This window comes from Pomacea canaliculata, linkage group LG1, assembly GCF_003073045.1.
Source record: "Pomacea canaliculata isolate SZHN2017 linkage group LG1, ASM307304v1, whole genome shotgun sequence".
Classification (NCBI taxonomy): domain Eukaryota; kingdom Metazoa; phylum Mollusca; class Gastropoda; order Architaenioglossa; family Ampullariidae; genus Pomacea; species Pomacea canaliculata.
Genome location: NC_037590.1, coordinates 17,690,096 through 17,715,848, shown reverse-complemented (window position 1 = coordinate 17,715,848; position 25,753 = coordinate 17,690,096). Strand labels below are relative to the sequence as shown.

At 40.6% G+C, this 25,753-nt stretch overlaps 1 protein-coding gene across 2 annotated transcripts; it reads right to left on the bottom strand.

Annotated features, from left to right (window-relative positions):
* Window positions 1-1,467: 1,467 nt before the first annotated feature.
* Window positions 1,468-25,498, bottom strand: LOC112557280 (calpain clp-1-like). 2 transcript variants are annotated; one of them, XM_025227039.1, is made up of 13 exons: window positions 24,018-25,498; window positions 19,630-19,699; window positions 16,843-16,947; window positions 16,355-16,508; window positions 15,717-15,894; window positions 15,374-15,460; window positions 14,942-15,027; window positions 14,157-14,234; window positions 13,634-13,727; window positions 12,990-13,077; window positions 12,703-12,854; window positions 12,084-12,300; window positions 11,568-11,595 (listed from the first exon to the last, which is right to left on the bottom strand). In XM_025227039.1, exons 1-12 carry the CDS (start codon window positions 24,192-24,194, stop codon window positions 12,199-12,201), a joined length of 1,371 nt encoding a protein of 456 aa, XP_025082824.1. In that variant the 5' UTR covers window positions 24,195-25,498; the 3' UTR covers window positions 11,568-11,595; window positions 12,084-12,198. The 2 variants fall into 2 exon arrangements, with proteins under 2 accessions (XP_025082832.1, XP_025082824.1); XM_025227047.1 differs by lacking the exons at window positions 12,990-13,077; window positions 13,634-13,727; window positions 14,157-14,234; ... (5 more) ...; window positions 19,630-19,699; window positions 24,018-25,498 and adding exons at window positions 1,468-3,973; window positions 4,226-4,290; window positions 4,598-4,714; ... (4 more) ...; window positions 9,327-9,441; window positions 11,015-11,029 and having other exon boundaries at window positions 12,703-12,842.
* Window positions 25,499-25,753: the final 255 nt, after the last annotated feature.

The following is a 25,753-nucleotide window of genomic DNA, read 5'->3' as shown; positions in this document are numbered from 1 at the left end:
CAGAGCCTGCTAAACCTTTCACTGCAGTGTGTTTCAGATTACAAATGTCTTCCTTCTCTCTCTCTTACTTCTTTTGTATGTATGTTCACCGACATCTTTTTATTGTGGTTTTTTATCTACATTGGTTTCAGTACTTTTACCAAATCTCTTAAGGGTTTTTGGCATTTTAATCTTCCTGTTATAATATCTTTTGACATTCACCATGCTGCGGTGTTCAACTCTTGTTAAACAATGACAATGATTGTGATGATCTTCCTTCACCACCACGAAACAAGGTGGGGTTGTATACCTGCGAACCCAAATCTCCACTATCGCTGTCCTACAAAAGATATACTTTCTTACCTTCGCTCGCTCCACTTGACCTGTCCTATATTCTCGGGTACACGTCCACTGAAGTAGAGTGACCTATTATCGGGAGGGAAGTCGGGGTCTTTGAAGTAAGCCTTGGCGGTTTTGCAGTTCTGCCCGAAGAGAGTGGAAATCCTTCGGCATCGCTGTTTTACTTCGTGTAGCCATATCATCCGCCGTGAAAATGAGAGAGCGGACACGCGAGTAAGAGTATAAGGGCTTGTGTGTGGTGGTGGTGGTGGTGGTGGTGTGGTGTGTGGTGGTGTGGTGGTGGTGTGTGGTGTGGTGGTGGTGGTGGTGGTGTGGTGTGTGGTGGTGGTGGTGGTGGTGGTGGTGGAGTTTCTACGACCCCACCTACCTCCCACTTCCCCTCTCTCGCGCGCGCCTCGCTCGCGAAATCGAGACTGCACCGAGGTATATATGAAGCCGCTGGCTTTGGATTGAAAAAAATTAAAGCGTGATTGAAGTCACTGTGACCCGAGCTGAACTGCTTTACCTGTGTATTGATCGGAGTACGTTTATACCTGTGGAAGAGTATATCGGGAAGAACACGCAGCACAGTCAGTGCGCGAACAGAATGACACACCTGGACTGTACCTGCCTGACAAAACTACTGTCACACGTACGTTTCAGAAGTTAGTCCTGGCTTTATTATAAAAGGACGAAGAGCATCATGAGATGAGATATGCATGCTTAACTCCTCTTCATTAATATTATTGTGTGTGTCATGGGCGCCTCAATTTGCCAGCAGCATGTGCCGTCTCGCATGACCTAGTTCCGCTGTGCTATGACGACAGCAAAACGTCATCGACTGGAAGCGTGTTCCCTGTTTTACCACAAACTTCGCGGTCAAAGTACAGCCATGGTACAAAAGGATTTACCAGAATTAAAACAGCAGGAAATTACTGCCGTGGTTCACAGCGAAAGTGTTCATAGCTGATGGTAGAGATCGAATTCCTCGCATCAAAAAAAAAAAAAAAAAAAGCAAGCCTATACGCTACGTCATCCTGACCTTTAATCTTAATGTGGAGACATGACATCTACAGTCGCATGTAGTGTCAGTGTTAATAAAACTACTTTAAAGCCTGCATTCACCTTGAAAACAAGAGATAACAGAAATGTGTTTTTATTGTGTGTTTAATATACATTTTTCTAAAAAGTTTAAGTAAAGCAAAGTTGTGGCAACTATCTATTATACAACAATGAAAATAAACTAAAACAAAATAAATTTATCACAAGCGAAAAAGTTATCTGAGCAAAGTTTTAACCTGTATTACAAATAAAAACAACTTGCAACGGTATTACAGAAAGTAACCGTTGCAATATAATCAACAAAATAATAATGTTTCCAAATTAATTCGGAAGGACAATAATGACAACATATAAACAATCGTTTCTTGTTGTACAGTCATCCCCCGAATTTCCTGCAGAACGCTCAAAAGACAAACATGTATGGCACTCGTTTCACACACACAAAAAATAAAATGAAATAAAAAAAGAAACTCCAGATGTAGCTCTTTTGTTGTGAACGTCAATGTAATAATAAGAATAATACGCCTGATCGAATAATATTGTCAACATTCATCATCTTCGTTATGGTCATTACACTCGTCGTCATTGACTGAACTATTTATGTAAAGATCTTTGTAGTTTAGTTGCAAGGACTACCTCTGCTATCTTCAGCATTAACAAAAGTGAGTTTTCCTGACATAATTAGAAAGGGGAAGCGACTTTTCCACATAGCTTAGCTTAGCTTAGATTTACGTATTAGTGAAATAAAGAACAACTCTGTAAACTGGTTCTCTATGTTATAATTTCTCTAAAAATCTGTTTAAAACTGAGGTGACTTCACTCGTAAATACAATAATCATCAATGCGAAAGTTGCAAAGTTAACGATAGGCTGCAGATCGGAACAAACGGAGGCAAAACTATTCTGATTAGCAAAGACCTAGTCTAGTCAGCATCCACTCAAGAAATTACAGACCCCGCGAAGCATGAAAAAACGGTCATCATCAATTTATCATAAAAATCGACTTTCTTTTCTGATAAACACCACAACGTGTGTACTCGTCAGACTGGTTTTCTTCAGTGCACACGACCACCCGGTCACCTTTTAGATGTGTAACACAGTGGTAGGGAGACGAAATGAACAACAAATTAAGTTCCTATTCATAAGTGTCCCGGCTTAACTATATAATAAATTCCTATTGTATATTTTCTGTACGTCGAGCACGTAACAGAAGCTTTGAAGTGAGCAATGTGATAATACTGAATATTCATTACCATCTGATTCAAGTAACAGCTGATACAAATGACTAATCGGATGATATAATAATGCACTAAGAAAATCGAAGTGAGGAAAAAAAGTGTAAGCCGAAAGGTCATTCCTTCGATGCAAAATTGAAAATAACTTTTAAAATGAATAATGAAATAAAATCATCCCGATGCGTACTTCAAAATCGAAGCAAGATGCGGCAAGTGTTTCGGAGGCGAAATATAAACACGTCAGGGAATTGCATAGTCGGCCTAGCCGTTGAATCGTTCAGATCTTCAGATTTCATATCAAAAATATCATTACAGGTATACAGTTCCTAGATCATCAATTACTATTATTTGATTATCACCTAGAATATCTACTGCAACTAAATCAGTCGCTACCAAAGTACCCTTCGAAATTTGTCGAAGGTATGCGATAGCAAGCCTCTGAGTGGAGATACAACTTTTATCAGATCATGGCTTGTCTTTTACCAGATAAAAAAAATTTGGATGATGGGTGTTATGAGGATTAAAAGATGGAAAAACAAAAACTAATGGATGATGAACGCGATAGGGGAATCATTGATGTTGAAAGAAGTGTTAGATGTATAAGGACGACAACAGTTCCCCCCGACCCTCCGTCCCAATAACGACAAGATAACAGCAACGATCTAAGGCGCTGATGGTGATGATAGAGGAGCTGGAAGTTAGGATGCTGAAATGAGGTAAGTTTGGATGAGAATCTGGAACTATCTAAGGCGGTATTATCCTCTTCCAACAGTAGAGGAGGGTTTGAAGGTTTTTTTTCTCGTGCCTATTCTGTCCACACACGAGTCCTCGTGACAGTATCGGCAGTGTTCGGGCTGACAAATAAAGGTCAAGGGTCACACTTTATCAAAAGGGCTATATTAAAGCTTCTTGTTCGATCTTCGCCAAGCATTTCTCAGAGAAAGGTTATTTCGGCTGAAATGTTTTGCTATCTTTATCAACAATTAATACTAGTTATAATGAGCGTTAACATTTTTAACTTTTTCCAGTCAATCTTTAGACAATTTCTTGTGATCCATTCCTTGACATGTGCAAACAATGAGCAATGTATTCCGTAACCTTAAATTTTCTCAGTAGTTCCTTCGACATTTTCTCCAATCTTTCTAGTGAAGTGTCCAAAAGTCCTGAACAATCAGTTCGACATTTACTCTGACGCAAACGTCAGCAGACCGCAGGTGTCGTGTCTGAAGTTATTAAGCATGTGGTAGACTTTCATGCAACACTTTCCATTCTTCCTCAGCAGCCACCTGTCGTCTGCGAAGCTGTAGAACATTCATCGCACCACCGAAATCCTCACAAGTACATTGTGTTTTGCAAGAACTGGAGAAAGTAGAAATACGCAACAAACTATTGTAAACATCATCAATCAAAAGAAGACATTCACAAGGCGCGCACATGGAATAAGCAAAGCTTCTGTAATTGTGAAAACAAGCAGAGAAGTAGATATCTTTAAAGTACAACGTTGAAAAAGAAAAAAAAATTGAGCTGGTTAAATTTTAAAACCTTCTCTTTCTTATAGACACACGCGGACACACACACACACACACACACAGAGTATATTTGGCATGTTACCTCATTCCTTGAGAATTCTGCTACACCTGAGCGGCCCGTTCTTTGTTCTTGAGCCTGGTACACTTCTGCAAAATAAACTCTCCCTTTAAAAAACACTACTGTTAATCTTTTTATATAACCTTTTATTGAAGAAACTACATAATGCATTAATAATAACATCATCTCATCGTCTACCATTTCTGTAACAAGCATATCCCCTCAACATCTGGGTCCGTTCGATACAAATAAAAAAGATTTATACGCCTTAAAACAATTTTAACTCAAGTTTATTACCATTAAAGCTAATACAGAATAGCATGTGCAGAGACTGAAAACCATTACAGAACTGAAAAAATAAAGAATCAGGTCTGTGGATGAGACTAAGGCACCCACTGAAAAGCTCAATTAGTCGGAAGATTATAACGATGAAGTCCTCCAGCGAGATGCGGTTGTCCCGGTCACCATAGCGACGCACAATAGCGGTCAGAACAGGTCGAGCGACAGGGAAGCCTGTAAACAGCAGACAGCCATTAGTTAACAACAATGACACGTAACAAATATTAGTCACTTGTTTTGTGGGCTTCAGACTTAAGTTCTACAGATTACTACTTTGCCAAACCCTCGTTATTTTTATACATTCTATTTTCTTACTTATCTTCATTTTGGCTCTTCTCTGTGTCCTTTTTATCAGAGTTGATCAAATTGTCTGTGCATCTTGTTTAACATTACTTACAATATTCTAGTACACTTTTCAATTAATTATCTTAATGAGTTTAGCTCTATCGCTATCCTAAATAATAAATTTGAATATTCATGCATTTTATTTCATAAAATATGTAAGAAAAATAAATTGCAAACAACTGAAATATATGCAGTCTCTCTTGAGACAATTGTATATTAGATGTGAGGATGGTCTGTAGCTGGGTAGCGAGCATCTCCATCTTGCAGCCACCCAGCAGTTAATGCATACCTGAGTTAGTAGCAAATATAAAAGGGCTTTTTTTTACTTCGTGCCTTACACACGATGAACCCATTAAAATTTAGGCAGCCAAAATGTTTTACTTAGTAGGCCAGTGCCCATGACCTGACCTGACCTCATAACTGGCTTCCTTCCTTGGTTTTCTCTGTACCCATGAGTGGCATGCAAAATCCCGTAAGCAGGGTTTAGAAAGGGTAAGAATGCAAATAGGTTGTGGTTTACTGTACTCCATCTATAGCTTCAGGCATGCGATTAAAATATAAAACCCAGGTAAATTATATTTCGAACAGAAATCTACTCATAAGAACGACTGGGGCGGGCAAATGAAAATCTACATGCTATCAGTTAGCAATAATATGTCGGCCACTTCAACAGAAATAAAATACGAACTCATGCCATTTTCTATTGTTCCGAACTAATGTAAAGTTTAAAAAAAATGACTCTGACATTGTTACTAATGGAGGAGGGAACCACACCATGCATGATGATTTATAGGAATATAGTTATCACCATCGGGTCCCATCATTGTTGTATCTTTGAGGAGCAGTAGGAACGGGCCTCCTGTACAGAACCAATAACTGCAAGTTTTAAGAGCTTAGGTATTTTCAATAAAGGGATTGACAGGAGAGGATAATATGTTCTTAATCTAGTTGTCTACCTCCAAGAAAGAAGAGATTATACTTGTAACGATAGTCGGATTGTGTGTGCGCCCAAGTGAGACAGACTTAAACTGTTACAACCAGTTGTTCAGAGATGATCGAGACAAGAGGTGCAGCACGTGAATCAGTTATCAACCCTTGCAGCCATGTCCTAAACTTACTACTGCTCATTCCTTCTCTGTCACTAGACAAGGTTAGCCTATCTTTTCTTACCTAGTTTGGTGAACATGTTGGTAAGTTCGTAAGTGTCCACGGAGTTTGATTTATCTCTGTCAAACTGCAGGAACACCTCCTGAAAAAAAATACAGCAGATTTGTTGCAGTTATAAATTCTATGAAAAAAGATTCATCTCTCACGAACATCCTAGCTTTATGTTAAAACATTACACCTGCTTAATTCACTCATCCCTAAAGTTTTTGATTTTACAGTCTCTAGTAATTCAAAAATGAAAATGTATTTTTGTCATTAACAAGCCACGTTGTAAGATACATGTCTAACTTTGCATGCTTAGGACTAAAGACTAACACCAAAACTCTTTTTTGTTTACCGTCTGTAAATTTTTGCAAGTTTTTTCGTGTCGGATGGGATTCAACAGTTACATAGGTCAGCAAGTACAAGAACATCTCCTTAGACAAGGTGTGTACAAAGGGACAAAACCCTGAGTCCCTCTAGGGGACGCTAAGTGCACGAAGACTAAAAGATAAACTTGAAACAAGACAGACACTGGTAAAGATGTTTTTTGTCTGTTTCTGCACTCCACTCTGCTCCCCCAACTCCCAACCCCACCGGACCCCAGGTAGCGACTCCGTGTTTGAAGCCCCCTTAGCGCCTGCTCTCTTCTCAAACTCATCCGTTTTTAGTTTCTAGAAGATTTTCTGTTTGCACCTTTACATCTATTTCCGTCAGCTGCATTTTTAAACTTGTCCTCAACTCACACTCTTTCACCCTCTCACACCCATATATATAGCAAACATATATTCTTTTATAACACCATGTTGTAAAGTGTGTGCCTGTAAGAGACAGTGTCGCAGCAGCAACTAGCCTGTTTATCATCCATATTCGTCAGCTGGATTTGAACACATGTCATCAACTTCTCTCTCTCTACCACACACACACAAACTCATCATCATGATATCCTAAAAAGGAGATGTGTACTTTTCCTCGCTACGATTAGACTTTGGCCGGAAGAAAAGATGAGGGAACCACAAATATTACTGATGACCACATGTCTGGAAAATTTTTAATATTTCATACTCGGCCTTGATGCAACATCGGACTTAAGTGTCTTGATCGTGCACTGAGTTCTCGTGTAATCATCCTGCAACACTCTTGAAAATATCTAAACTCAATTTCCACGGTGCCTGTCTTATCAGAGGCCTACATAACAGCGGCCATAACATTCGAGTCATATCTACCCCATAAAAATATTATTTTCATTCTTGTTTATAGCTGCGTGCGTGTCAGTGCACTTGAGCATTCATTTGAGTGCAGGCATGCACTTCACCGAGTAGGTTCGTGCGCTTGCAAGTCTGTGTCCATGTCCGAGTGATCCCCAAGTTCAGGTGCTTAAGTTGGAGAACAAACAGCCGAGACGTGCTGTACAGGACTGACAGACGAAAAGCATAAAGTCTACTTTGCTTTTGTCTTCACAGCTTCATTAGGGGAATTTTCGCTCTTGCCTACACCTAGAGGGAAAGGAAGGGGTTGTCTTCTGGCAAGGCCTGTGTTTAAGTCCAACGACACACACCTAGAAAAAAAAAATATATCCTGAAAGCTTCTAACTTGTGGACTGATTACAGTGGGTTAAGGTTTGGGCCTGCCAACATTTGTCGCGCCATGTTTTTGTTTTAAGTCCTTTTCCCCAGAAACCCAACCACCGACACGTTTCTGGCCTCCTTCCTCTGTTGGTGTCTTCATTTGAGTTTTGCGCCTGCCAGTTCCCCAGGGACGGGTATTTGAACACACCTGGAAACCTTTGGTGGAAGGTGGGGAGGGTGAAGAAGTTCGTCGCGTGCAGGTCGGATCCTTGTTCTGGTGCGAAAAAAAAAAAAAAGTGTCTAGTTTCGCGGACTTAGCCGTCCATACTCCACCGTGCATCTGAGTGTAAAAGTGTACTAGCCGTCTATTTCCACGTTGTGATACATTTGGCGATTATTATCCAGTTTTGGCGCGACTGGTCTTCTGTCTTACGATGCACTTAAATGCTGTTACCAATGTCTTATCGGGGAAAAAAAAGCAGGCGGCCTTTTGGGGTGGCAACTGGGGCAACCGCTCCAGGCCCTGGACCTGAAGGGGAGCCCCACGATAGATTTTTTTGGTACGGTATATTGCTATCATAAATACTGCTTTACGGCTCTCGTAAAGGAGGCTTTTCTTTTCTCGTATTAACATAGAATGCCTATAAGGAAGAAATAAACGCGACCGGTCTACAGTAAAAGAACTGCCCGTTCTCGGAATAGTTTTATACACCATATACTGAATAAGGTTTGGGAAAGTGTTGTTTTTATTTAGTCGGTATTACATGGACTGTAGTGTTTGTGTGAGATGATAGTTTGAGTGGAATTAAGTTGAAGTTTTTATTATAAGTTTTATTATCAGCCAGTTGTTACCACGTTTTTTTTTTTTTTTTTTTTTTTTTAATTTCTCCTAGTGAGATAATAAGTTAAATTGAATTGATTGAATTGAATTGAAATGATCAGACTGTATTTTCTCCAGTGTTTCTCACCCTGTAAGCTTTTATTTCCTTCCACAGTTTCTTGGCTTCATTGAAGCCCAGTCTTCCAGTGCGACTTTCCTGTCAGCTGTTAAGGAAAGTTCTGTCGACAGATAGCCCCATCCCGTTATCTTGCCATCATCGGTCTAACACAAATGTTGGATGAGAGGCGAGGCAATAAAGAATACAAACGATCTGTAACTAAAGGGAACTACGAGAAAATTCCATCTCCCACATAACGTTGTGAGAGGCGTGGTTGGCGAGATAACAAGTTGTATTATTGAAAAGTTGGATAATTTAAAAATTACTAATTTTTTTAATCTTCTAAGGTTGGTATTTGCGAAACTAACAGAAATCATTGATGTCTTTATGAAAAAAAAAATTCGAAGGGCTGGATCAACGCGGTGAAATGTTTTACATCTGTAAACAAATCATAAATCGGGAGTACACATGACAAGGATACATCCATCATTGGAAGAAGACTCCGACACTGCTCCACGCTAAAGTTTACTTGTTTCTTGATGTCTGAAACAAGAGCGACATTGACCTTCCAGTAACATGCAACTTCGTTAGGTCATTTTTCTTTTTTTTTTATCTTCATTTTATCATAAATCTTAATTTTTTTGGGAGGTATATCAAGAACAAGCATACCATGTGATGTTTGTTGTAGCTGAATGGTGTATCTTGTATTGTAGTGTTTATGATGTATGATGTATGCTATATGCTGTATGCATTGTGTGTTCTGTATGCTTCATGCAACTTGCTGTCCACCTTCTTCAGAGACAGCGCTGAGAAAGGTCTGCAGTTCCGCGGCATCCAGCATGCTGTCGCTGCCGGCGATCTTGTTAAACAGGTCGTAGACAAAATCCTTGGGCGACAAGATGGGCTGTGGTACAGAAAGCAATCGGGACAGTCTTCAGAATAATGCGGTTCTTTTTCCCATCATTGTAACCAATGGGTGAATAATGTCATGGATTATTTAAGACAGGTGTGATGAATTAAAGTACGAAAATGTAACGAACAGGAGACAGACAGGCAGATGGACAGTCAGGCAAAAAAAAAATATATATATATATCAGTCAGAAAAGACAGCGACATAAATGTGGAAGGTTGTTGTACAAGCAAACATTATTAAGCATTGTCATCCAATAAACAATATAAAATGTTACCTTGACCCCATCTAATGGACTCTCTGAAGTTGAATCACGTTTTGTAAAAACTAGTTGCGTCAAGTTTGTTTCAGAGGACTGAATGCTTAAACAAAATTTATTTTTTATTCAACTTTATCAAGTAAACATACGAAACCCTGTTTCTTCCTTGTTTAAAGATACCAAAGAAGAAAAAAAAATCTCTTTTCTTTGCATTTAGCCATGTACAGCACAATCGTGCTCTGGCCCGTTGTGTGGGCGACTTATTTTATTCTCATGAAAGTGTCATTAACAGTTGATAACAATTCACTACACAGCATCAGGTTTCGTAAGTTTGGCTTTTGACGCAGTCTTCCGCTATGTGGTCTCCGTCTGTGTTCTCAGACCCACGTGACAATTGTTGTCCAATGGTGATTCGATAACATGGTAACGTTAGTTACATCATAAGAACCGCTGACACAAAGTGTCTCGCAACCCAGATGTCACAAATGACACAGCAACCAAAACTAAGAACTCCTGCACATGTGTCTGACCTCGCTGCCCCACGTTTTGAGTATACATCAAGTATTTTGGATTTCTAAATAAAGCAAGCAAAGTTATTTGGGCTTTTTGGTTGCTTTTTTGCTTCTGCTTCTAGTTCTATGTTGTCTGTTATTTCTAAGTCTAGAATTAGTTTGCACTAAGATTCAATGAAACTCTACCTACTGAGTAGGGTACAAAAGTGCTCAAGAAGCAAGCCAGTGGCAAAGAGAAAATTGAAAAACTATTCACACAAGAGGATAATTTTTTTGATTTCGGAAATGGGCTGCATTGCCACGTGACCATGATGTACCTACTTGAAGCATAAGAGTTCACTAACGAGAACATCCATGTCACACGAAACGCACGAAGTATTCTTTCTTTCAAATGGTTTAGGGGCTTTCTTTTGTCCAATATGAAGATCCTCGGCGTCTAATAGTACAGGACGGGTTGGGCGGGGAGGAGTTAATAGATATAGAGACAGAAGCGATTGCCTTCACAAAGATTTATACTAAGGTTAAATGGAGGTAGCTGCGAGCTAAACTAGCGCGAAAAGCTGATGAAATACTACATAATTACTGTTAGAGGGAACAAATGGAAAGTGCTCTGACATGCTTTATGGTCAATTCATGGAAATTTTATGCATTGTGACACTTAACTGATTCATTATCTAATAGCTTCGTCGTTATGGCCTTATGGACATGTACTATGCAGAGAGGAATGGCTAGAGGAGCAGAGACTAGGACTGCTCATGCACTCTAGAATGTCTGGACACGAGGAAGATAAACTTACCGGGATATCTTTGTCCTGTGATGAAAACGACACACTATAAACTTAACTCGATTATTCACTCACTGGCAAATTAATATTTCTATGACTATCAACATTTCTACCTAACTACGAAACATACACACAAGCTGACTAATTTTTTGAAATTCCGAATGATGTTTTTTTTCAGAATATGCTTTGCCGAAATGATAGTGTTGTACATAGATACTGTTATGTTGTCAATACTACAGCCAATGGCGTCGGATGTTAATTAACCGCAATGTGTACAAACATAACATCACTAGCGTGACCTCCGAATAGGCAAGGTGATTTTTGTAGGCAAGAGAACAGACGGTGTGTATTTACTCATATTTTGAGAAATACCGTATACGTGTCTTGCACCGAGCTTTACCGTCATTTGAGAAAAGTAACCCCACTATACCTTTAAGCCTGTTTGACATTAATGCTCAATCAGCAAACGCTTGTTATACTTTGTACCAATCAGTGTCTTTCAGTTCATGTGTTTTAGGTTCTGGAATATCTGAGACTTCATGACCAAAGTGTTCATGTTACTTACCGACATGTCTGGCTTCTCTTCCATAACACTGAAAAGACAACAATTTATGCAATTATAAAGCCTTGAAAACTTCAGGTGGGATTGTACTCGAACGAGTCTTAACGAAGTAACCGTTCAATTAAGCGCAGGCCCGAATGTGCATGCATTAGTGTGCCCAGTGCATGTAAGACAAAATAAATGCATGGTGTCGGAAAGGAGGTTTACCCTGTAGGCAACTTGGAAACAGTTATGGCAGTTCACACACCTTGCTGAGATCAGCAAAACAATAAAAGAAAGAATACCGAGCGAGAACAACATTCATATCACATACACATCACGTGTATATACGTATTTGTAGACAGAGAGCTGGTCGTCTTTTTGCTATAAAGATGAGTTTTAAATCTTTGGGAACAAAAAGGAATCGTCTATGTCGTCGACAATCTCCGATAAAACTTCAACGATTGTTGACCCGACAAAACATTAAAGTCAACATGTCTATCTGTTGGCAGTGCATGGGCGTGAAATTTTCTCACTCACCTGCTATTGGCGAACTTTTCTGTGAAAATCCTCAGCATGAACTTGGCCTCTTCGTTAGGTAGGTACGTTGATGGAATGATGACGTAATGTCCGGGAGGCAGAACCATCCGTTTCGTCACTTCCCGGTAGAACTGGTACTTGCCAGACCTCTTCGCCATCTCCAGGCGTTCTTGGGGGCACGCCTTTCGTTCAGTGGCCGAAGGTCTGGTTTCAGCAGCTGTTAGAGAACAAATGAAAAATAAACAGTCAAAGACTGTGAAATAATCAGATTATTTATGATTCCCACAGTGGCTTCTGTGAGCGTTTGTATCTTCTGTCTAAACTATTTCCCTGAATAGGATAAATTGTATGCGTCTTCTGTCTAAAATAAAATATTTCCCTGAATAGGATAAATAGTACCTTGCGCATAAAACCGTAAAGATGTGAAAACTGTGTATAATGAAGTCTACAATGTCGTGTGTTTAATTTGTTGTTCGAAAAGGAGTGCTGTACAGACTGGGCAAGAACAAAACAATTCTCCAGAAATGTAGCCATAGTGCTTCGTAATGAACGAGTGCGAAACCCAATCCCTTGTTTCAACAATCCCGTTTTCTTAATGTTGACAAAAAAATTCACTCACTTTGTAAACATCAAACCCTATCGCTATCGATGTCTTTTTGTCTATTTCCTTCTCCATGAGAGAGATGATAATAGTACATTCCCCTCTGCTGCTTAGAACCGTGTCAGTCTTCGACAGGTTCAGGTAGAACTGGGGGTTGCTCCAGTACAGACCTTAAGACAGCGCATACAAATCTGGTGATGGCCAAAAACTTAATTTACATGCACAAAGTGCATCAACATTTCAATAAAATAGCCAGTAACAAATATTTCTGAATCGAATGCCTACACAAAGACAGTTGTACGTACGCTCGTTAGGAGGATTGCCACAACCACCCGCTGTGACACCGCGGATCCACTCGTCGTGGTACACCATGACATTCCAGTTCTGCTTGTTCTGCAAAGTCACGTGACAAACGCCGTGCCCGGATCATTTAGAAAGCAACAAGATTTAGCTGGCTCTCTCGCCCGACACACAGGTATATGATACAGGAAATGGATGAGAAACATTAAATGAATGACTAAGTACAAAAGCAGACATGACGGCAGGAAAGTACAAACAAAAGCAAATTACATATTTTAAAAATTTAAGAAGAAAAGGCCAAATAAACTACAGTCATCAGGCAGAAAAAGTGAACGAAATGAAATATAAAAGCATGTAGACTTTGTTGTACGCGCACCCACAGTAAGTTTTTCTCATCTTGATCAAACTTTAAGAGAAAAAAAAATTCACACTTTTCTCGACAGAAACTGAATGAAGGACAGTATCTGTTGAAGAAAATGTGCGCATGAAGAGCTAAAATTCTATCCCAGTTACACAAATCAACCCCTGCGCATGCTTAGATGAAAACGGACATTCGCGTAACCTCTCGCCAAGTTTTGCAGTTGCTGGATCACGTGACCAGAGTCAGCAATCCAGTATGCATCCGTGCAGATGAGCAAATCTCCTTCACCTGATTGTCTCGGAGTTCTTCAACCATGGCATCTATCTGAAGATGGCAAAGTTGAATTTCTTGGAAATTCTTCACAAAATCTTCGAAACTCATCCTGCGCATTATGAAAGACAAGCAAACGTTTACTTTTATGTGGATTAACCAGGGATGTTTATGAGCTGTAAACATAGCCGAGGGCAGTAATGAAAGCACATGAATACCACTGTTTGACCTCATAGACAATCAGCTAAGTCTGCACATTGTGGATTTTTCCCAAAAGTTACATGTTTATTTTACTCACTAGACTCTGTTCTGTATTACTTATTTGTGAACTTTGTCCTATTTGTTTCTACCCATTAATATCTGTTCTGATTGTATTCATTAAGTTCTGTCCCATCTTGGGTTTTCCCTGTTGTACTTTCTCGGCGGCTTGTTTGTACGTTTGCTTGTTCACTGGTTTGTTTAAATTTTTGTTAGTTCATTTTTTTTTTTTGATCGCTCAGTACTTTTATTGATTGTATGACTGGAGTGTCTCCAGACATACCAGAATTCGCCCTCGTCCACACTTCGGGCATCCATCTCTGCTCTGATGTCTGGTGGCAACGACTGCATTTCTCTGGAGCTGCACAGCATACGGTGAAACACGTTTTAAAAAGCTTTAGATAATTACACCTGGTGTGTTTGTGTGTGTGTTCCTGCAAGTGCACGTGTTTATTCCTGTATGTATATGGTGATATGCAAATATGGATGATCTGAAATATGTAAATAAATACATACACATACACATTTGTCCGCAAAGTACCAAATATCTGCATTTGATCATCGATAATTTTTTTGTGACAATCTATAAATGTCTCATAGTTACTGTCAAGACATGACTTTTGTCTCGAATGGTAGTAGAAAAATAAACTTCCAGGAACAAATGATCGTAAAGTGTAGACGGTTTACGAGACAAAAGAAACACAACAACTGACATAACGACGATGCAATAAAAAGGCCGAGTACTTCACCTAATAATGTGACATGCTGTCTGAGGACTTCATACTGCAAAATGTACACAGTGTGTACCAGTAAGAGATCATCTGATGATTATTCATCAGGAAACCCTTCAACAGCTTAATTACTAACCAACCCCTCCCCACACACAAACACAGAGGAAATTTAAGAACAATGAAAAAGGAAGACTATGAATAGAGCAACACAAGCTCACAGAGACAAGACTACGACAGTTTCACTTTTTTTTCATCGCAGGACCCTTGGGAAATGTGTGGTTGTCAAGTAGGGTACAATGCAAGCTGAGTGAGACAAGAAGATGCTGCAACTACTCACTTGTCTGACCAGGCGCCATTCCACTCTCCTCGGCCCCAAGGGTTTCTTAACCGCATCAGCCGCACCACGCTCTTGCTTGTCTTCAGCTGCGAGTAAAAAAAGTTCTGTGTTACAGCGAGTCTCACCAAGTATCTTAGAATAGCCGTTACAGTGAGTCTAACCAGGTATCTTAATGTTGCCCTTGCAGCGACTCTAGACAGGTACCTCAGTGTAACCGTTACAGTGAGTCTATCCAGGTACTTATAGCTCTCCTACTCCTGTCCACTTTGTTATTTAAATAAATCTCCGAAGGAAGTTACCGTCAAAACTGAAGTAGCCAAAACAACAACAACAACAACAACAACAACAAAAAACAAACAAAAAAAAACCAAAAAAAACAAACACTTGCACATATAACTTTCCCTTATCCACTTAGTCATTTTATCATGTTACCTGTTGGAAACCCGTGATGCTGTAGGCATGGCCCATGTACAGGCCATTCGACATCTCCACCTCCGACTCCGTGGAGCCTTCTGGACGCTGGAAACAAGTCAGTTTCTCATGTTTTGTTCGTTCTCTTCTTGATTGTTACAATTCCTGAACATTCTTTCGAGATTTTTCGCTACAATTTCAGTTTCGTGGAAAATGTGTTTATCTCAAGGGACAATAGTAAAATCGTCGTTTCTGTTTTGAAAAGTTACCTTTGCGCGCTCCATTAAATCTTCTGACTGAGAAAGAACATTGAAACGCGGAACAACGAGGCCCACAACACTTCAAGTCAATATGCATCACTTACAAAGATGGCGGCCCCCAGCATGGACTTCATAGAGAAAGAGCACAGAAGCAGGTCGTAGAGCTCATAGGTCACTTTGTTCTTGTCCTCCAGGCTGATGACCTCCGAGATACCACCCGTCAGGTCCACCATGGCGTCCTGCAACTTACCCCCATCCAGGGCCTCGTAACAGCCACGAAGCCTATGACAACGATTAGTCATTAGCTTAGTAGCTAAGTAAGTAGATAAACAAGCAAGCACTGGCTGTTTGAAGGAAAGTAAAAAGAGGAAGGTATGCTTATGTGTGTCTCATTTCTGAAATTATATCATGGTATTAGAGGAAGCAGATAGACGAGTGGCTAGAGGATTGGTGTCTGAACCAAGAGGTGCACAGGTTTAATACCCTTCTTCCACTCGGGATTGGGTACCTGACTTCATCAAAAGTTGGGGAAGGTAAGGCAGGGAGGGAGAGGATATGGGTACCTCCGGGAATAGTGAGGTCTCTAACACCTCACTCTCCAACAACCTGAAAAGGTTAGTGGACGACTACCTTATTGGACCACTGATACCGTACCTTTAACCATTTTTTTTTCAATTAAATCTACAGAATAGAAAGGCAGATTAGCTCTTTTATCCATCCACCAAACGGACGTCATACTTACTTGGCATACGCCTTTTCCAGCAGTGGCGGCCACAGCTCATCCGGACGCTCTCGATTGTGACAGTAAATGAGTTCCCGACCATCTGTCGGCAGGTAGTCGTCGACAATGACTTCCGTCCACGTGCCATACCACCAGAAGTTGAATCGGAACGCGCCTTCCAGACATGTCACCAAACGCACGAACACAACAGACAGACATGTCAAAAAATATAATTAATAGCAGGTACAGTAATAAGTCACCAGCAGACAGATACTTGACTTCACTGAAGCTAGCTATTAAGACTGAATCTAAGGAAAAACGTGAAAATCTTCAGAGTCGAAATTATTCTGTGTAAAGAATGATAACTGCGCGTTTCTAAACATTAGCATGCAAAGAAAATATTATCGTTAATTTAAAAATTACTAAATAATCCTTCATCACATATTTAAGGTCTTCACTTTGTCTTCAATCATTCTGTTTTGGCCAGTAATGGTAAATAACCCGCATACCTGCGTAACTAGCGTCGAAATCCTGATCAGGCGGAACAACTCTCTCGAACAAAGCTTTGTCGCTTGTAGCTAGAGTTGCTGCCCCCGCCACGAACCAGCAATTTCCTGAAAAAGTGACAATGTACTTTTGTCGTGTATGTCGTGGCAGCAAGAAATTTTTTTTTTTTCTTTTTTTTTTCTTTTTTCTTCTCCCTTCTTTCTCCTCTTGTATGCTATAGATAACCCACACTTCTGGTTCATATTATAGGAGGCGGGCTTTAAGAACTGAATATTTTGCACCCAGCATCGCTCTCTTGGGTAAGTAAATGTGATAATGTAAAAACTTTTGGCCCGAACTCGAGAGACGTACCGAAAATCCCAGTGTAAACACGAGTCCTGGCGCAACAGTGGAACTTCTGTTCTTTTGAAATTCCACCCCAGTCCGCGGAGGTGGGGAAAGGGGAGTGAACTACGTGATGCACGGACAACTCTGACATCGGCGAGCGCACTTTCGCACAGACGCGCGCACACGTACAAAATATTTGTGGTTCCGCCCGTCGTCGCCGGCTGTGTATAGTATGTTCACGAAGAGTGAGAATGCATACAGACGAGAGGATATGTGATTTTTTTTTTACTCATCCCTGCGATAACTAGGCATGCTGTTCTGACCACTCTGCCCACGTTACCCATGCCCTTCATCTGTGTGTGTGTGCGCGCGAGGGCGCCTGCGTTAACTGCTGGAATGTATGTAGCGGCTGCGTAAAACACTCTTGTAAAACATTAATACTTCAGTGTAGATTCTGTTTACACGGATTCGGTAGTGAACACAGTGACCGCCTGACACCACCTGGGATGGACATCGGCACCTGGCAGCGACTTCAGCTGACACAGGAACACTTTCACTGTGAAAACACAGACTTGATTTTTAGGTGTCGGGTTATCAGCCCTCCAAGTAGTTCAGTGTCCTATAAGGTGTATCCCACATTTTTCTGCTACCCTTCGATGACTTACTTCCACTATTGCGTCGTTTAACAAACAAACAAAAAAAGGGATCCATAAGATATAAATAATTCCACAAAGGAAGTAGTTCTGTGGTTCAAAGAACGCTGCTAAATGATTCTTAAATGCAGGTTAAAGCTGAAAGCCGTAAATAAAACATTGTCTCTGCTAGAAGCGTGAACATACACATGAGAGGTTCCCCAAGGCTTTAAGTAAAAGCAGTCTCTTTAATTTTTATCTTTATTACAGAAATGATATCAACCCACACGTGCGCATCTCCGTGATTTAGAAAGATCGAGGACAAAACATAACTTTTGTTTTACTCTCGTAAATAAATATTAATAATTCTCTAACTTTCTAACACTCGGCTGACCCTGGTCTCATTCGCAGTATGTAGCGTATGCTGTATCACCGTTTTGCTGACAGTTGGTCTGAGGGGAAAAACCCTCAACAAAACAAAAAACGCCTACACAGGTATGGTCAACAGAGGAGAACAAACTCCAGTGTACATAAGGAACTGTCCTCAATTCGGCGAAAGGTAAGAGTACCTGAACATGCCATGGGCACGAACCTACCGGTACATTCCGGTCCGTGGCTGTGGGAATGTAAGAAGAAGAAATTTCGCAAGTGTGTCAGACTATTATCAGTTTCTCGCCCACGCTGCCCTAGTCCTGCTCAGTTTCTGGTCGACAAGACACGTGATATAAAGCGCATGTCAAACGTGAGAGGTCAACAGTCTGTGCAGTAACCCTTGGGACGATGGACATTCTCCCAAAAAAACAAGGCAACGTGTGTGATGACACCTTCACACACCGAAGACGTGAAGCCAAGATCAAACAAGGGGACCGCGCTCTCTCGCGCACACACACGCGCAAACACGCGCGCACAAATACAAAGAGAGAATTAGAACCTGAAAACATATACACTTTCATTCTAATTTTTCGCGGGCTTAAAAAAAATTTAGAAGTGAAAACATTCATAAATAAAATTTATCAGTATTGATATTCGACCACCAAAACTACACATCTACAATCTCTCTTTCCGACAGACACACGCACGCACACACTGACATATCTGGTTATTGACATGGATTCAGTGTGATGACATTTTCTCGACACCACAAAATCCAAGAACTGCGGGGTCAGGGAGACTTTGAGCTACCTACTTAATGTCTAAAACTTTTCCGGAGTTCAGCAATCTCCATTTAACATCTGGCCTGGCCCATGCTAATTTTGTGATAGTGCTAAAGAGGTTTTACTTACAGTATTTCCTTCACATGTCATCTCGACTGAACAGTATTAAATTTAGAGCAACCACGTGATTACCGAGTAATTAACTGAATCCCCGTTGTTCAATAATCAGGAACAGAAGAAAATCGCCTGTTTACTCCCAAGTGGTTTTGTTCTGGAAAAGATGGTATTAAGAAGACATGGGAAAATAAATCCCCTGATGCCTTCCTAGACAGTGACGACCTTTCGAAGGAGTTGGCTTCAGAAGGATCGAGGAAAATAAATCAGCTGATAACTTCATTGTGGGTTACACTACGACCGTTGTGCTTGTGGTTGGAGAGATTTAATGAGCCACTACCGAGAAACATAAACTCGATATACAGTTAACATTTAAAGGACTTGTGAGGTTTAAATGACTTTCTGATAATGAGGTGAAGCTCTAAGCTACAAATGAGAGAACACATCCTTTACGTTCTCGATATATTCCCACACACAGATTATTTGGTACCCATCATGCACGAGCTAAATAAGGATCAAACAAAAACAAACATGGCTTACGACAGAACACAATCATACTTACCCAGAGAGCCCTGGTCCAGGTCATGACGCTGTGCTCCTTCAACGACAAACCGAGGGTTCTTGAAAATATCCTAAGAAAAAAAATATCAAACCTTCAGCTTTTTAGTGACAGTAATAATACAGAAAAATGTAATACAATGCAAAGTATTTGTTGCAGGTGGGCAATTAAAAATCATTCACGTCTACAGCCTACAACCTTTACAGGATCAGCTCAAACCAGACAATAATGTTAACCATGTGAGAGAGAGAGGAGGGGGGGAGAAATTAAATGTGTGCATTTGTCTTTTTTTAGAGATGAATATTTGTGAACCTAAAATTTTCGGTCTGAGATTCACTCTCTGTGACCGCTTGCCTCCCTGGCTGTTAGCTTGTCTAGGTCATTTTTGTATTTTTCCTTCCATCTCTTTTTTCCTTGATTTCTTTCACACACACACACACAAAATCCTCTCAATATAAAATACAAGTTGTCTGTGCCAGCAGCCATATAAAAATATATTAAATGAATAAAAGTGTATGAACTTTTATACTTTTTCAAGCTTTCTGAATAATCTTAACGTCTCCTCATGCTGTGCGTCAGTCTAAAAAGAAAAAGATTATTCGCTCTGACTGTTCAGACATTTTTTTTTCAGTCATTCCTTTCTGTGCTAAAACTGGCTGAGCAAACCACAGCCAGCATACCATGTGTGTGGACTGTTTCTACCCCAGGTCTGTTACTGCTTGCATTTCCTGCATCGGTTACCTGACCCAGCGCTGCGCTCAAGCAATTTTTTTTAACGCATTGCAGCCAGTAACCGTGAACATTTTAAAGCTCTACCTCTCTCTGCAGATCTGTTGTTTACCATCCCAGTGAAAAATTCATTGCTCTCTCTCTCTCTTTGTAGAATAGTCGTTTACTACCCCAGGGAAAATTTCATTGCTCTCTCTCTCTCTGCATGTTAATTGTTTACCACCCCAGTGAAACTTTCAATGCTCTCTCTCTCTGCATGTTAGTTGTTTACCACCCCAGCCAGATGCTTCTTCATGATTGCTAAATGAGGGATTAACTTGCTATTGTTAAACTAAACCGAAACGAGCTGTTGTATGAGGACAGGGCGTTTAGATCGTCATACATTTTTCCGTAGATAAATATTTGCCTTCTTAATTAAGGGTTAACGATGTGACGAGGGAAGTAGGGGTGAAACGCCGAGCCAGCGACTAAGGCTACATACGGCAGGGCAGCCAGTCCTGTAACAACTATTTGGCGAACACTTTTAAATATGAGGAGAGCGATACGAACCCTGATGCAGTTCGGCATGGGCCTTTCCTTTTGATATATCTGTAATCCTAGATTTCTTACTCTAAAGATGTCCTTAAATTGCTGGGAATGTCCAAGAAAAAAATAAAATGTTAAATTCATCGTTTCTATTTACTTTGCTTAACTGTCTACATGTGAGAGAGAGATTGTGTCAAGAGATTCTCAAGGCAGAAAAGAAAAAGTAGTATTGTGTTTTATAATGTATTTCTTCCCCTACATGCTCGAGGATAACATCGAATATTTTTCAAAGAACCAGTCTTTCTTGGCTAGCTGTTCAAGTGGATTACTCTTAAAGATGAGATCGCAAGGAAAAGGTGAGGTGGGATAGGGGAAGCAAACAAAAAGAGAAGGAGGAGAGGAAAAGGGAGGAGAAAAAAATCTGAACGGTGAAAAGACTCTCCTCTGTGGTAAATCACAGGTGGTGCCCACAAAACTCTGGCAAAAGTTCCTTCCCTAGGAAAATAAGATTGCAGTCGAGCGCGTGCTTGGGTGTGATCGACAGAGCCTGCTAAACCTTTCACTGCAGTGTGTTTCAGATTACAAATGTCTTCCTTCTCTCTCTCTTACTTCTTTTTCACCGACATCTTTTTACTGTCGTTTTTCATCTACATTGGTTTCAGTACTTTTACCAAATCTCTTAAGGATTTTTAGCATATTATTCTGCCTGTTATAATATCTTTTGACATTCACCGTGCTGTGATGTTCAACTCTTGTTAAACAATGACAATGATTGTGATGATCTTCTTCACCACCACGAAACAAGGAATACGAATTGTTGTGTTACAGCTTGTGATTAAAATTGTATAGCCATACTTAAAAATAACTTCCAAGCATTGTTTATTGTTTTCTTTTCGGTGATGTAGCAGGTCTGTAATCACTTTATCCCGTGACTATTTTTATCCGGATTTCCGTTCGGAAGACTGCAGTTATCACAATGCTGAAGCCCTCTACTATCCCTTGATCGCCGACATCTAATTGACGGTTCCGTTAATTTTTGCAGACTGATGGCGAGCTATCAGCCAGAGCCACTCATGACAGCCTCCTGCCAACCCCCACACTTCTTCCCTCTATCATTGGATCGATCTGACACGATATTCCATGACCTATAGAACTGTGTTTCTCTGTCTTTCTCTCTTTCGTTAGGGGAAGTGGGGCAGAAAAAACTATCCTTGCATTTTGCGGACGGTTTGCAACACAAAGCTTTTCCCTGTTTAGCAATGTGGTTACGACCAGCTGCGTTAGTGAAATCATCATCATCATCAATCAATCATCAATCAATCAATCATCAATCAATCAATAAATCATCATCATCATCATCATCATCATCAACAACAACAACTGTCCCTTGCAGCATACACCCCGATAGTCGTGTGCTACGGAAACCAAAGAACGGAGCGACTTTCTGCCAGCTGCATGCAAACATTTAGAAAGATGTATTGCCGGGAAATTAGGAGTGGTGGTGGCGGGAGTTATTTTCGCTCTGCTTAGTGCTATCTTTGTCACATGTATCCTGATTTACAGCATACCTTTATTCAGAAAAAAAAACCCTTCATGATGGGCCGCGGGTTTGATTCCTTTAATGTTTCTAGCGCTATTTACCCGTGCAGCAGTTACCATGATCATAAGTCCTATTGCAGAAGACAGCTGTGAAAGGTTTCTCGTTTTTTCTCAACACCCTCCCCCAACTACACATAGAACACTCAAACTTTCCCTCATGTGTGTGTGAAATATGAGTGGGTTCCTGTGTGTGTATGGACAAAGATGGAAGGTTTAGGACGCTATCTGAACAGCTGCATGAACACACTTCTTTCTCACCTACACCCCACAGACCCTGCAAGGCCCACATGTAGAGCAGGGGTACACTAACATTTCTAAAGGCCTACAGTGGCTTGACCGAAACTCTTTCTTGTAAACACCAAAGGATCTTGTGAGCGAATACGTATTTTAATCCAAGCGCAGACACACTAAAGACATCTCAATGGCGTTGCCTTTGTTGTTGTGTTACGGACCGAAGGAAGGAGGACCGGGTTGCATAGAACGGATCTGGCATAGGCGGTTTAATTTGTAGATGGGAAGGATTACACAAAATTCTAGAGCTGAAAGTTTTACGATTAAGCATTTAGTTGACCGCCCGATGTACTGATCGTAATACTTCTGCTCAGCTAAGATTTAACATCAGGCACAACCCTATCAACAATGAAAGTAAGGTTGAAAGTTCATGAACAGCAATATTTGAATCAAAATTTTTATTATTTTTTGTTATTATTCGCCAAAATGCATACATGGTTTCAATACCATCGAGCAATAATGCAGCCTTTAGTATTTCATACCTTTAATGCGCATTAGATATGCCTTCAAAAAATTCAAATCTACGAGTGATGCATAAAACAGTTAAATTAATATGCTTTTAATACTTCAATTGCCACTTGATCCAATCTTTACACAAAGAGCCAAAAAATAAACAAAAAAGCACGCAATAAAGAACGTGATGAGGTACAAAGCGGGTATGAACTGGGGACAAGATAAGCTAGACCGAAGAGCTTTGCAAACAGTCAACTCTCCACTAAGTGGTTACTGAAGTGTGTCGTATCTAGTTCGTGAACAGTGACTGTACAGCGACAAAGTTACGCTATGTGTGTGTGTGTTTGTGTGTGTGTGTGTGTGTGTGTGAACGTGCGTGCTTGTTTGTGTGTATGAGGTTAGCGCAATCTTCAGGCTTTCGCTATGGTCGCTAGTTTATCTCCATGTCACATGTCCAACAGAAGGAAATAAAATTGTGGTGGTGACATGCACTAATGTCAAAGCCACTGAGTGACAGTCTGCAAACTTAAGCTTATCTTACCATAGCTAGGAGGAAGGATCGAGTGCTCTGTCGATCGACGATTATAGATTCGATGTATGGATATAGATATACCATCGTTCTTACGGTTAATATAAAAAATAGCGCATTGTCAACGTTCAAACAAATGCTCATTTTACTCATCGCACACGCTTCACTACCCTTTCAAATTAACCGCCATCCTTCGCTGGGTTGTATACCTGCAAACCCAAATCTCCACTGCCGCTGTCCTACCAAAAGATATATACTTTCTTACCTTCGCTCGCCTCCACTTGACCTGTCCTATATTCTCGGGTACACGTCCACTGAAGTAGAGTGACCTATTATCGGGAGGGAAGTCGGGGTCTTTGAAGTAAGACTTGGCTGTTCGCAGTTCTGCCCGAAGAGAGTGGAAATCCTTTGGCATCGCTGTTTTACTTCGTGTAGCCATCATGGGCCGTGAAACATGAGAGAGCGGACACGCTGGTAGTTGTAATTCAAAACTCCGCGCGATGCTCCACTCGCTCAATCTCGCGCGCGTGCACGCGTGTGCATGCGATTGCACTGCCTGGACGCTCCAGCGGTATCACAAGAAGAATTCTCGTAATGTCTACCTCGCCTCAAAGCACCTCTACGCAGGGTAGGTAGAGGCTCTCCCCGCTGGCAAACGGCATATGGCGAGTAAGAGTATAAAGGCTTGTGTGTGGTGGTGGTGGTGGAGTTTCTACGACCCCACCTACCCCCCACTTCCCCTCTCTCGCGCGCGCCTAGCTGGAGAAATCGAGACTGCACCGAGGTATATATGAAGCCGCTGGCTTTGGATTGAAAAAAAAAAGCGTGATTGAAGTCACCGTGCGACCAGACCCGAGCTGAACTGCTTTACCTGTGTATTGATCGGAGTCCGTTTATACCTGTGGAGGAGTATAGGAAAAAAAGTACACGCAGCACAGTTAGGGCGCGAACAGAATGACACACCTGGACCGTACCTGCGTGACAAAACTACTGTCACACGCTTCAGACGTTAGTCCTGGCTTTATTATCAACTGACGAAGAGCATCATGGGAGGAGATATGCATGCTTAAGCTCCTCTTCATTAATATTATTGTGTATGTGTCATGGGTGCCTCAATTTGCCAGCAGCATGTGCCGTCTCGCATGACCTAGTTCCGCTGTGCTATGACGACAGCAAAACGACATCGACTGGAAGCGTGTTCCCTGTTTTACCACCAACTTGTACAGCCATGGTACAGAGGGATTTACCAGAATTAAAACAGCAGGAAATTACTGCCGTGGTTCACAGCGAAAGTGTTCATAGCTGATGGTATAGAGATCGAATTCCTCGCATACAAAAAAAAAAAAAAAAAATAGGAAGTAGCAAATCTGGGGATGCCTGTCCATCTAATTAAAACCCTTCAGCAGGAAGAGAGGTTCATATATCAGTATTTTATGATCCACCAGCAACTTCCGAGGCAATCAGAATAAAGTTACCAGCATGGTAAACAGGCAGATGTCAGAGCCTGGTTGTGTGAGGACGATATATAGAGTGGTAGGGAATTTAAATAACCTGTAATTAACTCCATCAAACATCTGCAAGAAATGATGGTTTGAAATTTCTTAATGGTTTACATGATCTCCATACTCTCAACCATAATATTCTTTTTGTCATTTGTCAACTTTTTTTTAATCTTTTTTAAATTGCAGTCTCATCAGTACGAACATATATTAAGGTTATTAAAGTTTTAATGCTAAACTTTAAAGTTTACTAATGTGTCAAAAATGCTGGAGGTCAATGGGAGAAACATCTCTCTCGTGCACTAAATTTGCAGGCATTCCAATATTATGAAAGTATGCAAGGTATAAAGTAGCATCCTACTGGAATTATAAGACAAAAGATTCAATTATTATTTAAAATCTTTATACAGAATATTCTTTTAAAGTGGCAGCTAATTATCTGTTTTAGTTGATATTAAAAAGTTTAAATGTTATAGCCACCAGAAATCCTTTGTTCCTCATC

What these genes read in the sequence shown, in the direction of transcription:
- LOC112557280 (XM_025227039.1), bottom strand. Translation starts at nt 24,194, where the DNA reads ATGATGGCTACACGAAGTAAAACAGCGATGCCAAAGGATTTCCACTCT. An exon ending in TTTCGACGCTAGTTACGCAG is followed by an intron (nt 16,509 to 16,842) that starts GTATGCGGGTTA and finishes CATGTCTGGAAG; the next exon opens with GCGCGTTCCGATTCAACTTC. An exon ending in GTGGACGAGGGCGAATTCTG is followed by an intron (nt 13,728 to 14,156) that starts GTATGTCTGGAG and finishes CATAATGCGCAG; the next exon opens with GATGAGTTTCGAAGATTTTG.